Raw genomic sequence first — 15,383 nt, 5'->3', positions numbered from 1 at the left:
TGGGGATACCCCAAACGGCAGGGCATTGAACAGAAGGTGGCTGATTCCTTGGTCGTGGGAGACCGCGAACCTCAGGAACTTCCGGTGATCTGGATGAATGGGAACGTGATAATACTCATCCCTTAGATCTATTGTAGCCATCTGCCAGCCTCGTCCAATAAGAGGGATCGCTGATTTCACTGACTCCATCCTGAACCTTCGTTACTTGATGAAGTGGTTCAGGGGCTTCAGATTTATGATAAGCCTGTGCTTTCCTGAGGATTTCTTTATCAGGAACAGGCGAGAGTAATGTCCTCTGCTCACCTCTTGTGGAGGTACATACGAGACCACTCCTTCCCGTAGCAGCTCTTCTATTTGAAGCAACGGGACTTTTTGCAGACTTGGGGACTGTGCCGGGGTAATTCTCAGGGCATGTGGGGAGGGTGCTCGAACTCCAGATTAAGCCCAAATTGTATAGTGTGCAGGACCCACTGGTTCGAGGTCGTGGCCTGCCATTGGGCGAGAAACTGCGTGAGTCGACCCCCGACCCGGGAGTCACTGCTTCTCCGGGGGCTGCTGCTGTTGGGGCACAAGGATGTTTCTTCCTTTACCCCCTTTCGGGTAGCTCCATCGACCCGTCTTGCCCTTCCCTCTAAATGCCTTCTGAGAGGTCTGTTCTCTTGAGGGACGAAAAAACCGCCTTTTGGTGGATTTCTGTTCCGGCAGTGACTTATTCTTGTTGGAAGCCTTCTCAAGGATATCATCCAGGACAGGCCCAAATACGTGGCGCCCCTGGAAGGGGATGGCACAGAGTTTCGTCTTGGAGGGGATGTCGCCACCCCAAGACTTCAGCGACAAGGCTCTTCTGGCCGAGTTGGAAAGGACTAGGGACCTTGCTGCCAACCGCACCGTTTCTCCTGAAGAATCAGCTAAATAACCTGTTGCCTTTTGGAGCATTGACAGGGAGTCTAAGATTTCCTCTCTTGGGGTACCCCCCGATAGATGGTCTTCCAATGTACGTAGCCAGAAAAACAAAGATATGGCTACGCAGGTGGATGCAGTATTTGCTTTGAGCAGGTTCGTAGAAGCTTCCCAGGACTTTTTGAGGTGGCTTTCTATTTTGCGATCCATCGGATCCTTCAATTGGGAAGCATCCTCAAAGGACAAGGACGTCTTCTTAGTGACTTTAGACACTTGGACGTCTATCTTAGGGATCTCCCAATTAGAACTATCACCCTCTAGGGGAAACCGACTTTTTAGCTCAGAGGGCACCATGAGTGCCTTCTCGGGGGAGGACCACTCCTGAGCTATTAGGTCCTGTATCACCTCATGAACCGGGAAACCCTTTCTACCTCTGGGTTTCAACCCTGCAAACATCTCATCCTGGACTGAGAGCTTGACCTCCTCCTCCTCCAGTCCCATGGTATTTCTTACCATGGAGACTAACGCCTCCATATCCTCAGAGGAGAAATAGTATTTTTTTGCATCATGACTGGAGGTGGATGTGGAGCCCTCATTTTCCCAAATATCCTCCGATCCTGAGGAACGGACTTCTCCCGAGTCTGAGTCGGCTTCCATAGGTGCCCTTTTCCTTTTTTTTTGGGTAGGGCCCTGGGCCACCGGGGTCTGGGCTGCCATGGAGGTCTGAACCTCCTGCCTAATGAGAGTTTTTATGCTGTCAAACAGGGAGGGTTGCTCGGTAAGCAGGTTATTTTGCATACAAGGTTGACATAACTTCTTTTTGTAGTCAGAAGGAAACCTGGCACCACATATACCACACTTGCGGGGGTTTCTGGGGGCAGAGGCCTTGTCTTCCTGCAAGAAGAAGAGAAGGCTTACTCAGACCTGTGCCACCAACTTTTTGACAGGCAAGGGACCGGCCCTGCTATTCACTGTAGGAGGGGGAACGCTGGGCTCCGCAGATGCTGCAGTTGAGGACTTCTCACCAACCATGTCTGCACACATGGCTGCCCAGCTTCGTGAGTACATAGGGGCTCCGCTCGCTGGCCACGGCAGCCCCTTGTGACCTCTTCATGCCCCGATAGGGGACAGGAAAAACACTGAGGTAGCAGGAAGGGGAGGGTTATTTAACCTCTTTGTGTTCCTGTCCCCTATTAGGGCGGGGAGACAATGTCCAAGGTGGCTGTCGTGGAAGGTGACTAGAGAAAAGTGCACTGTAAGATAAACTTTGCCCATAGCACCATAATAAAAACACAAATGGCACCTTAGAGAGAATGATTATGTAAGCTACATTTTTGGGAAGTGTTGTGCTTGTTACTATGACTGAAACAAATAGCAGTGTTTAAAGGGGTTTTCTCATGTTCTTTATTTAGGGGTGCACCATTCCCCCACCTCTTGACTTCCTTCAAGCTGGCGGAGGGGTAGTAAGCTTCTGATAATTGAAAGTTCAAGCCAGTTGTTTGGTTTGATTGCTGGCCTGAACTGTGTGAAGTATGGCCCTGCAATGAGATGCAGCTTTGTCTCTGCATATTCCAGGGAAGTGCAGGGGGATTGAAGCTGGATGGATCCACCTCTAAATTAGAGTTGGTATGAGCATAATCCTTGCCAAGGATACTAGCACCATAAGCAGAGGTGAATGAGGAATGTAGTGGTAGTCGGTAACCTAGACATTGGGAAATAAACTGTAGAATTAAAGATCACACCCACGAGTACTAAGAGAACTAAGTAATGTAATAGATAAGCCATTATTGCTTATATTTAGGGACTCTATAGCGATGGGGTCTGTTCCACAGGATTGGCACATAGCAAATGTGGCACCAATATTCAAAAAGGGCTCTAAAAGTGAACCTGGAAATTATAGGCCAAGTAAGTCTAACCTCTATTGTTGATAAAATATCTGAAGGGTTTCTGAGGGATGTTATTCTGGATTATCTCAATGAGAATAACTGTTTAACGCCATATCAGCATGGGTTTATCGCTCCTGTCAAACCAATCTAATCAGTTTTTATGAAGAGGTAAGCTACTGACTAGACCAAGGTGAGTCATTGGATGTGGTATATCTTGATTTTTCTAAAGCCTTTGATACCATGCCACACAAGAGGTTGGTACACAAAATGAGAATGCTGGGTCTGGGGGAAAATGTGTGTAAGTGGGTAAGTAACTGGCTTAGTGATAGAAAGCAGAGGGTGGTTATAAATGGTATATTCTCTAACTGGGTCGCTTTGACCAGTGGGGTACCACAGGGGTCGGTGTTGGGACCTATTCTCATCAATATATTTATTAATGATCTCGTAGAAGGTTTACACAGTAATATATCGATATTTGCAGATGATACAAAACTATGTAAAGCAGTCAATACAAAAGAAGATAGTATTCTGCTACAGATGGATCTGGATAAGTTGGAAACTTGGGCCGAAAGGTGGCAGATGCAGTTTAACAATGATAAATGTCAGGTCATACACATGGAAAGAAGGAATCAATATCACCATTACACACTGAACGGGAAACCACTGGGTAAATCTGACATGGAGAAGGACTTGGGGATCCTAGTTAATGATAAACTTACCTGGAGCAGCCAGTGCCAGGCAGCGGCTGCCAAGGCAAACAGGATCAGGGGATACTTTAAAAGAGGTCTGGATACACATGATGAGAGCATTATACTGCCTCTGTACAAATCCCTGGTTAGACCACACATGGAGTACTTTGTACAGTTTGGGGCACCGATGCTGAGGACAGGAAGGATAAAATGGAACTAGAGCGAGTACAAAGGAGGGCAACAAAGTTAATAAAGGGGATGGGGGAACTACAATACCCTGAGAGATTGGCAAAATTAGGATTATTTAGTCTAGAAAAAAGACGACTGAGGGGCGATCTAATAACCATGAATAAGTATATAAGGAGGCAATACAAATATCTCTCCAAGGATGTTTATACCAAGGAAGGTGACGGTCACAACGGGGCATTCTCTGCGTCTGCAGGAGAGAAGGTTTTCCACCAACATAGAAGAATATTCCTTACTGTTGGGGCAGTGAGAAACTGGAATTCCTTGCCTAAGGTTGTGATGGCAAACTCAATCAAGGGGTTCAAGAGAGGTCTGGATGTCTTCTTAGAGCATAACAATATTGTATCTTGCACATTAGGTTTTTTAGAAGGACGTAGATCTGGGTATTTATTTTGACGGAATATAGGCTGAACTGGATGGCCACATGTCTTTTTTTGGCCTTGCTAACTATGTTACTATGTTATACCATTCTTGAGAACAGAGAGGATGTTTAATAAGGTACTTTATATGAGAATATAAATAAGATAGACAACCCCTCGCTCTCCTTTAAAGATCATTTAAAGAACTGCTTCTATAAAAGTACAAATCATAATTATTCTCCAGGAACCCTGAAACATAATGGAATGTGTAATATAAATGCCATAAAAAGACTACAGTATTGTATATTAAGTGGACTTTCCTATAAATTTGGGTTCTTGTCCCGAAATGGACATCATTGTGAGCAGGGGAAATGTCACAACCAAATAATATTTTGAAAAATAAAATAGCTCTAATGTCATCTTCATCATCTGCTGTTTTATCTTCCAATTGTTCATTGATCTGATTTTTAAATGGGTATTTTACACAGGGATGATGAGATGTTACATTGTGTTACAGAGCACTTTATACTTTTCTGCCAGCATCGCTTTTACAGTGGTTTCACAGAATATTTTCCAAAAACAACATCAAATTTGTTGTTGCAAAGTACACTTTCTTGAATGGAAGTGCTAAATACACTACAAACAGTATTATTATGCTTTGCTTAAAGTTTGCCATTAATTCCACAGCCCTTTACAGACTTCATTGTCACTGTCCCCATTGGGGCTCACAATCTAAACTTCCTATCAGTATGTCTTTGGAGTGTGGGAGGAAAGTGGATTAACCAGAGGAAACCCAAGCAAACATGGGGAGAACATACAATAGTGGTGTTTATCACAGCTGTGAATGGTTTTTGCCCTTGCCGTTTTATTCCCCTAATACAGCATTGTTTGTGTGTTGCTAAGTGTTTTCATATATGCTCGGGAGGAAAAGAAAAAACTGAATAAAATGCACAAGTGAATAAATAATAGGCTACAAATAATATTCATAATAAATGTGAAATATGCCCAAAAATTATCCCCAAAAAAACCCTGTGCAAACCTATTCCAACTTTACATCCTAAGACCAAAAAGTTACCTATTTTTATCATGTATACTCACCCTACCTGGTGCCCTCCATTTGTTTCCAGCTGCCTCTTCTGCTCAATTTGGCAGACGTTCCCTTCTGCTTCCAAGATGGCCATTACAGTGGCTTATGAAGTGCATTGGTAAGTGTAAATCATGACTTCTATGCCGTTCTTATTTCATTGAATAAGAGTATGGTTTAGTCCCATGCCACTAAGGTGACCATCTTGTAGGCCTGAGAAACTCAACACGCCAATCTGAACAGAAGAGGCAGAAAGAGCAAAACAGGTTATTGTGACTATATAAGCGTAATGCACAGTCAATTATTTCTAGTCCCACATTGGAGGGATGCTTTAAGGACACCTTAATTCCTTTTGATACTATAAAAAAGGGAAGGGTGGGGGGTGACAGGTTAAAGACAATGTAAGAAATAATCAGATTTCACAAAACGTTAGCAAAGGTAAACCATGGCAGGTAAAGCAAGAAATCTAGTGGCACAATCAATAAAGAAATCAAATTCTAGTGTAAAATGATGATGGATTATGTACTATTGTAAGAGACTGTAGCGGTAAATGCATTTACTTTGTTCTTTGAATATTAAACATTTCACCATCGGGAAGCATCCAACAGATCGGTACTGTAGCCGTAATTAACAAGTCAATGTATTGACAGTTTACTGAAGGAAAAATTCCCAGCTCGGCTTCAAGTTTCTCCAGGGACCAATTACTATAAAAACATCTATCGGACATATTGCAGCATGGCTGGAATGAAGCGCTCGTCATTGAAGCAAATCAACACAGACAACTGTTCCACACCACGTCTATATAAGTGACAGCTGTAAAAGACACGTTACAAAACGTCTGCCGCTTATCAGCAATATCTTACCTTGATCTGCTCAAATTCTTCAGCTTTAGATACAATGGATAAAATATCGCCTTCAGTTTTGTGAGCATCAAATAATTCATTGAATGTCTGCCAAATAAAAAAAGGGCAAAAGTGAAACGACAAAGACCACATTCAACGCATTTTATTTATGAGCGATGACCATACAAATGAGAACATCACTAGTAAGACGCATTAAGACTCTGAGAGAAGACCAGAAATGGGCTCTGTGGGTAATGTGAGAGAATTTGTAAGAAATACGAGGGGCGCCTGAAAACTTTGAGGCCCACCCATGAAATCTTTTTTGCATGGTCTTGTTTTGCAATGCAATATGTTATTTAGTTAGTTGAATGGTCTCATGAACAATCTGGATTTATTTTGTTTTTTTTGGTTTCCGTTACAGCATTTTAAAGTTGGGTCGCAAGGCTGAAATATGGAAGAGGAGAAGTTGGCAAAGTTCACACATCGGCTGCTGCAATTCACTCCTGTGGTTTCCAACTGCTTCAGCACCCACCCTATTCCCCTGATTTGGCTCCCTCGGACTATCATCTATTCCCACAGATGAAAAAGCACCTTGGTGGAAGGTGGAATTGCAGCCATTGCAACAGCCAATGTGTGAACTTTGCCAACTTCTCCATTTCCATATTACAGCCTTGCGCCCAACTTTAAAATGCTGTAACGGAAACAAAAAAAAACCAAAATAAATCCAGATTGCTCATGAGACCATTCAACTAACTAAATAACATAAGTATCAAAAAAGTCCACAAATGTAAGGTTCAATACATAACATAAGAAAAACCATCAGTGCACAATTGGACATAAACGTCTCATGCACCGCAAAGAACCAGAGAAACCAATAGGTCCGTTAAAAAATTCATGCTTTATTAATACAAGTTTATTTCCATATATGAAAAAAAGGACCAATTGTTACAAATAATAAACATGGTGCCAATCTAAAAGACCATACAAGCATTGCAAAATAGCACCAAAAGAATAAAAGGGCGTATTGCATTAAACCACTTAAATCAAGTTGCCCAAAATAGGTGTATAAAGGCAGAAGCTCTCTTGATGCAATACAGCATATATACCTGGATAAAAGATTTTAACCTTAGTAAATTTCCATGCAATTGCCTAGCAAAAAAAGGAGCTTAGAGTTATCCGTATTACCTTAGTTAAATATCAGTGGTGTACACGAGTGGATAAAGTGCTGCAGTGCTAGTAAGTTTGAAGGAACTTACTAGCACTGCAGCACTTTATCCACTCGTGTACACCACTGATATTTAACTAAGGTAATACGGATAACTCTAAGCTCCTTTTTTTGCTAGGCAATTGCATGGAAATTTACTAAGGTTAAAATCTTTTATCCAGGTATATATGCTGTATTGCATCAAGAGAGCTTCTGCCTTTATACACCTATTTTGGGCAACTTGATTTAAGTGGTTTAATGCAATACGCCATTTTATTTTTTTGGTGCTATTTTGCAATGCTTGTATGGTCTTTTAGATTGGCACCATGTTTATTATTTGTAACAATTGGTCCTTTTTTTCATATATGGAAATAAACTTGTATTAATAAAGCATGAATTTTTTAACGGACCTATTGGTTTCTCTGGTTCTTTGCGATGCATGAGACGTTTATGTCCAATTGTGCACTGATGGTTTTTCTTAACTAAATAACATGTTGCATTGCAAAACAAGACCATGCAAAAAAGATTTCATGGGTGGGCCTCGAATTTTTCAGGCGCCCCTCGTAACTCTTTTTAAGTCCAAAATTAAGTACCACTATTTATGTACATTTCTACTTTTCGTTATCCACTCCACTTCTCTATTCCTACCCATTTTGGCTTCCCTTTTTTTCTGATTTTAATCAAGTCAAAATACTTTTTTTTTTCTTTCTGAGAAACAATCACAGCAGACACTCAATTTCCAAATTTGTCCTTAAACCATTTTGCTTGACTTGGAATGGATCCAGTTGACTCTGGCACACACATGCTGAGCACAAGCCAAGGTACTTGAATGGCATGATTCATCTCCTTACCGCAAAGCTCCACTTCTGCCTGCACATTAGGACCTCCGCCAGTCATTCTGGCAGCACTCTCGCACCACAGCTCAACTTCATAGCACTTTATACATGTCGCAAAGCACCACATAGGTCCTTGTTTGACACGACTACCAGACCCACAACAGGACTTTTCGCGGCCAGTTCCGCTTTTCAGAATGCAGCTGTAGAGTGCCTAATCTAAACACTGTATACTGGCAAAAAAATATTTAGTACCTCAATGGTATTATATTTAATGTAAAAGTGGCTGGAGGTTCTTCCCAGATCTGTAGATGAAAAGAATCCAGTTCTCTCTTCAAAGCGAATCATACGGGCTTTGTCAAGTCTCCGTCCCACTTCAATTACCAGTTGTTCTCGGTGCTTCTCCAATAAGGGATCCATCTATTGGCAAATCCAGAAAGAACGACATTTCCGTTATGAATGCTAGAGAGTTTAATTACATCCACGGACTGAATATTGACTGAAAAACAACATACAATTTAAAAACACATAGGCCCCAAATCTTCAAGACTGGCGTTTTGTATATATTCTAAGAAACGTACTCCAACTGGGGACAGGAGTCGATTTTTGGTACAATTTCTGCCATTTTTGTGGCATAAATTATTTTTCATTTTTCCTAAGGTTGGTGGAGCTACCCGGGGGGTGTCGAAAAGGGATGAAAACTTGTAAAATTATTACTGCGACTGGGAGTTGCCCAAAAGTCTTACAACATTGTTAATCGGTTTTACAATAGAATTCTGGTGAACAGTGTTTGATGAACAGTGGAAATAGTTGTCATATTATATGTGTTATTCTACACATGTATGTTTCATTTGGGCTCAGTCATGGTTTGACATCATTGTTGGATCATAGACGTAACGGAGAGAGTTAAAATTTGCAGAAGATTGCTGCTTGTTTGGCTACAACCATTTCAACCACAAAGGCCTAAACAAACTGAACTAAACTAAATGAGCTAAAAGCAGGGCTGTTATCATGTCAGAAAAGAAAAGCAAATATTTATCCTGGCATTACTGGCTGGAGAATTGGGGTTAGATATTCATAAGAAATGGATTTCCTACCTGAAACACCTTATGACTAATGCCGTATACTAATGGGTTTGCTCTCATCCGTACAAAAAGATAAGTGTAACTCAGCCACTTCACTGCTTCCTCCACATTGGTTACTGTTCCGAGGGCGATCTGCAAGAAATAATGACACATATGATCTGGCTCATTAGTGGGAAGGCAGACTCTTCTGTGGGCAACTACAGTTTATACACATGCTCTTCTTCTCAGAAGTAGATATAGATCATATTTTGAACGGTTTTGGAAGGAAGGAAGGAAGGAAAAGAAGTAAAGAAGGAAGGAAGGGAAGGAAAGAAGGAAGGAGAGGAAGGAAGGAAGGAAGGAAGGAAGGAAGGAAAGGAAGGAAAGGAAGGAAGGAGAGGAAGGAAGGAAGGAAGGAAGGAAGGAAGGAAGGAAGGAAGGAAGGAAGGAAGGAAGGAAGGAAGGAAGGAAAGAAAGAAAGAAAGAAAGAAAGGAAGAATGAAAAATAAAGAAAATAAGAGAAAGAAACAAAGAAAATTAGAAAGGAAGAATGAAAAATAAAGAAAATTAGAAAGGAAGAAAGTAATAATGAAAAAGACAGATAAAGAAAGAAAGAAAGGGAACAAATGGGAGAAAGAAAGAAAAAGAATAAAAAACAAAAGGAAAAAGAAGGAAAGAAAAAAAAAGGAATGGAGGGAAGGAATGAAGGAAAAAAAACATGAAACAGAAAGAAAGAAAGATGAAAAAGAAAGGAAAAAAGAAGGAAAAAGAAAAAAGGAAGGAAGGAGGATAGGAAGGCAGACAGGAAAGCAGGAATGGAGGAGAAATGGCACAAGATGCGTAAAGATATGAGATAAAAGGGGCAATCAATATTAGATAGATGTAGAACAGATAAATCAAATGATAGATAATAAAATAGATATAATAGACACAAGATAGTTGCAGACAGAAAGACATACAGATAGATAGATAGATAGATAGATAGATAAATATGGGATAGATAGAACGATTGATGAAGGGGGATATATATTACATAGGCATAGATAAGTCACATAATTAATAAACAGAAAACAGATACGATATATGGAATCTTATAATAAAAAGAATGATCATTTTCTTCTGCGACCACGAGTAATAAGGAAGCATTCATATTATACAAGTTGTGATGGTCATGTAACATAATAAGAAATAGACATTCCATCTACTCTCTGCACAGTCATACTTGTGAGATTATCATTAGACCAAGTGAAAACAAAGGATTAGGTAAAACGTTGCACGCGTCTACAGTCTGCTCTTATTCTGACTGTGTATTGAACCAAAATTCAATTACTTGCAGTAAGGTAAATGTAACACCATCACTTCATTAGTCAAATGTAATACTGTGTATAATGCACGAGATAATAAATAATTGTATCTTTTTATTCATTTTTTCCTGGTAAAATTATTATAAAATATTATATTTGCAACTATGCCTTTCTATCTGTTGCTAAGGGCTTCTCATAATAATTATACCATGCTATTTCTGTTATCAGCCTAAGGTAAAGGACAGTCTGCAGCCTTCTGAACCAGAAAGATTTCCTTTTGATTGAATTTGTATGGATAATAATTATGTTGTGGTCACTAATAAACATTTTCTTATGTTAATAAAAAATGTAATTGCAGGTTTCCTAACATTCATGTAATTACCCATATAATGTAACAGGGTCAAGTACAGGATTCTAATAGAAACCACACTGTAGACATCTCAGAGAGGGGATATAAGGCAGCAGATACAGAAATTATCCCTAACATCTCTAAGATTAATAGAAATTAAAATGGGCAAAGGAAACAGAAGCAACGTAAATTAACTAGAATGGCGCTGTGAACCTTAAGCATGTGTATAGAATGTCATAGTAAAATAAAAACAATAAAAGAAAGAATACAAAGAAATCCCTGTTTATGGTAGATCGGACCCCTTGAATAATTCACTTCATCGCGGTCTGCATCTGAAATCCAGGTTCCACACTTTGCAATCTGCCACCAAATCCTGAATTCAATGCTGCTTTTAGAAACTATTTATCTCGAGGATATTCCCAGTAACAAAAACAATTGCCTTGTTAGGGCCATAAAATGCACAAAAAATAATAATTCCTAAAAAGCATTAAAAAAAAAAATTCCAATTTTTTTGTGTGTGTTTTCCTGTGGAAAGTAGAATACTAAATAAAATTACCTAACAATCAATATTTGTTGCTTAGATTTCTCTGTTTTCTAAAATGCAATTTAAAAGCAAATTACAGCACACTAATGAAAATTCACCAACAAAAAGTAATTAACCTGCTGACGACTTATTACGTTGGTGGGTTTATCAAAGCTTTATTGGTCCTCACTACATGGCATCATATGAAACATATTGCAGGTGACCCACTAGCCGTAGCCTTTACTGTTTACACCGGGCATTGGGCTTGTACATATTGGTTTGGTTTTGGAAAACCATTATGTGTGTGTGTGCTCACACGTGGCGTTTTTGGGCGCCGTTTTACTTGCGTTCCCCCGCCACAAAACAAAATCACTGAAATAATTGACCTTGATGCTTCAAGTCCACAAGGAAAAAGTAAGTAATATCTGTATGATTTTTCAAGAACTAGAAAAAAATTTGAACCAAAATGAAATTACTTTTTCAAAAGTTTCAATTGACCAAAAACATCTGGGGACTGAAAATCCTGTCCAGAATGACAAATGTACAAAAAAAGCAACAAATGATCACATATAAAATAGACATTAAAAAGAAAGTGAAAGTAAAATAATAAGGAATGAAACTAGATAAAAAAGGAGAAAATGCAATAATGACTTGTAGCCTGGCTGCTCAATACAGGATCTTGTGAAGCCTAAGCACTAATCCTTGGAACAAGTTGATCTCCAGGGCTAGAATAGGAAGCAGACGGCCAAGATTTTGAAGAATAAGCCACCAGGTCTACACACACACGTCCATTTGTCTACCTTGGCTTTGGGCTACATAAGGAGCCTGCTGAGGATTCCAGTATATGTTTCCCATTTATCTTTTTATAACGCACCAACTGAAAGTAGAAGGCATCATATATCAGCAAATACACTTCTTTATTTCTTCAAATGACTTGCTAAGTCTGCCAACAATCCCCACAACTGTTACACATAAAAATAATGGAAACCTCTTGCCTAATGCTATCTCTAGATATAGCCAGGAAAGTGCAACATTAAAGTGGCAAATAAAAAGAAATGGTTAATGGCTCATCTGTAACCAGCTCGAAACCAAGAAGTCTTTAAAAACTTTGAGAGGCAACATGAAACAAGTCTATTGGCACCGGGGTCGCATTCACTCGATCTCATCCATTGTGATTTCCCTTCTAAGACAGTTGTAAAAAGAGCCCTTCGCTGGCCATATGTGATCTCCAATCATAAAAGATATGGCCAGAGCTTTTCAGATCTTAGATGGTAAGGGAGATATTTATATACACATAGGTGATAACTTTTAGGCATTGCTGACATTTACATTTCCCAGGCCATCCACATCATATCCCTCCTTCACAACTACAAAACAGACATTTAAAAGGTAGCCAAATCCAAGATACCTGTGCATTCAATTAGTGGCCAAACAAGAAAAACACTTTGTCACTGATCATAACAAAAAGTCTACACGGTATAAAATACCAAATTCTGGGTGAAACAAGAGAAAAATAGTGTGAGAAAAAGGCTAAGATCAACCGAAGAGAGCACACAAACTATCAGATAAATAGAAGGGAGAAACTTTCCTCAAAATAACACACATATGATCAAACTATTTTAACCCTTATTCCCACCCTGCTCCAAAGACCTTTCCCTCGACACACATGCAACAAAAAGAAGCAAAAAAAGTATACCAGTATACCCAAGGCAGAGAAATAACTGTATGTGAATGTAAAAATCAAATCAATAGAGTACAACACAGACAGTCCCAGAGGTCTCCAGGCGTAGAGCAGAAGGAGCAGGTGAACTACTCAAGGAAGGGCACAGTCTAAAAATCACGATAGGGTGCAATACATTTGTCCCAATTGACAATATTACTTTCAATATGGAAACACACACAAACAAAGTGGTGTGCACACACACAAAACTTCCTTCTCAATCTTTAATAATCTTTAATAAACAACAAAAGAAAGAAGGCCTCATATGATTAAAAACATTTAAAAACACATATAAACAACCCCCGAAAAATATTGTGAATGGATAAAAAGCACTAGCCTGTAATGTATTTCTTCCAATGCTCCTGAAGAAGCTGCTGCCTCAACAAAACATGTGGGACCACTGTATTTTATGCAGTCTACCTTTCCTTTTATCCAACAACACAAAAGTTGAGGTACACAAATAGCGCCCAATACATCAGGTTTTGATGAGGAGATATCCACAAGTACACCTACGTGTTCATCGCTGTGCACCAGCTATGAAAAGACAACATTGTGCACTATAATTTCCACCATTTTCTAGAATAGATTATAGTACACTTGTCCCCTCCTGCTAATTTGATCACATTTTGTTATTTTTTTTAAAGTGACAAGAGAAACATAAAACCACAAACACTAATGAGTAACTACGTGTATGACAATATTTGCCACATAAATTGAAATTTCATGACCTGACAATGGCATTCTATATCAGAGCCATACTCTAATTCAAGAAGCTCTTTAGGATGAACTATTCTTTCAGCAATGTTAGTAAAGGCAGACTGCATGGCTAGGGGGCTTGATATTAAAACTACTGCGGCAATGAGGCTGATTGAAAAACCTGAACTGAATGATTAAAGGAAGCCTGTCACCGTGATAATGCAGTCCGATCTGCAGGCATCTAGTGACAGATCAGGGGGAGATAAACAGGTTGCAATATAGCTTGGTAAGAATAGATTCAGTATAACCTGTGACTTTATCCTTTAAAAACCTGTTCTTTCTGGGATTGTCACTGCAGTGGGCGGTCCTATCAGTGACTTTATACAAGTGTGTACACGGAGACAGCTGTCAATCACTGATGAGACCGCCCACTGGACCAAAAATCCTAGAAAGAGCAAAGGGTTAAAGGATAAAAACAGATTATACTGAATCTTTTCTTACAAAGCCATATTAAAAACTGCTGAGCTCCGCCTGCTCTATATCATGGTGCCTGCACACTGGACTGCAATTTCTTAGTAACCGGTTCCCTTTCAGAGGTGAATCCCAACACATTTGCCCATATAGTGTAGATTTCTTAAAAATGGCCTAAAAATGTTGAATAAATCTATGAATTTGCCAGAAATGTTGCCCACTGGTTTATAAAGGTGTGCAATATATTTCCAAAAATGTTCTCGCATGTTAGCCAGAAGTGTTTCTGACTAATGTAGATAAAGCTGCCATATGGTATAACGAAATTCTTCATTCTAAATGACTCTATTATATGGTGCTACAGATGATCCGCAGCACGGGCCGCCCAACGTCTGTGCACTAAACTGGGCATCGCCCTTCTCCTGCCGCTAGACCGCCGTCTTCAGTGCAGGAGTGCGAGTATACTTAGTTCAGTGCTACCTCCAGCACAGGTTTCGGATGGTTATGTAACAGAGTGTTAAGAATAATGATTACACTCCAGCGTCCTGCACCACAAACATTTTCCTGTGAAGGTGCAGGAACGTTTTCATGGACTAATAGAAGTCTTACAAAAATGGTTGTGTGAATAGTTCCTTTAAGATCCATAAGTCGCAGACGAAAATTACCATCCTGTAACTTTTATTGACTACAAAAATTCACATATTAGTTCAGGTATATTAGTGGCATCAGGACCTGTTTTCTTTTAGTCATCTGCTTATAACTGATGAAAATCTCCCTTGTCATCAGACTTCTTATCCCTTTTCTGGGATGAAAATCAATAAATGTTCCATCAAACGATGTGATCCGGCCCCAGAACTGCGTATGAGCCTGTCTGGCATATAAACTGCTAAGCCAACCTGGTGGGATCGATTTCATTGAATAAATTACGTTCAGTTCCGCCAAATCATCCATATGCTCTGTATACAAAGAAACAAACATAAGATTTATCATACACCCCTTCTCTTCTTCACAAATGTAACCCATATATACCCGAGGCATATCTGGGCTGTGGGGAGAAGTCCATAACCTCACTATAAGGGCAATATCTAATTCTCTAGATTTCCTTCTAAATGTCCTTTCGTTCCCAATAGGGAAAACATCTGATTACATCTCCACTTTAGCAAAAAACTGGAAACAACCCCAAGTCCCATCAATGATCGCCCTATATTCACTCATT

General features: G+C 39.7%; 1 protein-coding gene across 1 annotated transcript in view; it reads right to left on the bottom strand.

Moving 5' to 3' along the window:
- The window catches only part of ASCC3 (activating signal cointegrator 1 complex subunit 3), an 825,088-nt gene that overhangs the window by 233,493 nt on the left and 576,212 nt on the right, over positions 1 to 15,383 (bottom strand). The window contains exons 17-19 of the mRNA XM_073589496.1: positions 9,141 to 9,260; positions 8,299 to 8,463; positions 6,028 to 6,114 (exon numbers count right to left, since the gene is read on the bottom strand). Coding sequence (XP_073445597.1) covers positions 6,028 to 6,114; positions 8,299 to 8,463; positions 9,141 to 9,260 — 372 coding nt within the window. The remainder of the gene's footprint in view (positions 1 to 6,027; positions 6,115 to 8,298; positions 8,464 to 9,140; positions 9,261 to 15,383) is intronic.

Source organism: Dendrobates tinctorius, unplaced genomic scaffold, assembly GCF_039654945.1.
Source record: "Dendrobates tinctorius isolate UK_male_01 unplaced genomic scaffold, ASM3965494v1 ptg000111l, whole genome shotgun sequence".
In the NCBI taxonomy this organism is placed as follows: domain Eukaryota; kingdom Metazoa; phylum Chordata; class Amphibia; order Anura; family Dendrobatidae; genus Dendrobates; species Dendrobates tinctorius.
Note: the sequence above shows the minus strand (reverse complement) of the source record. Positions and strands in the feature narration are given on the sequence as shown.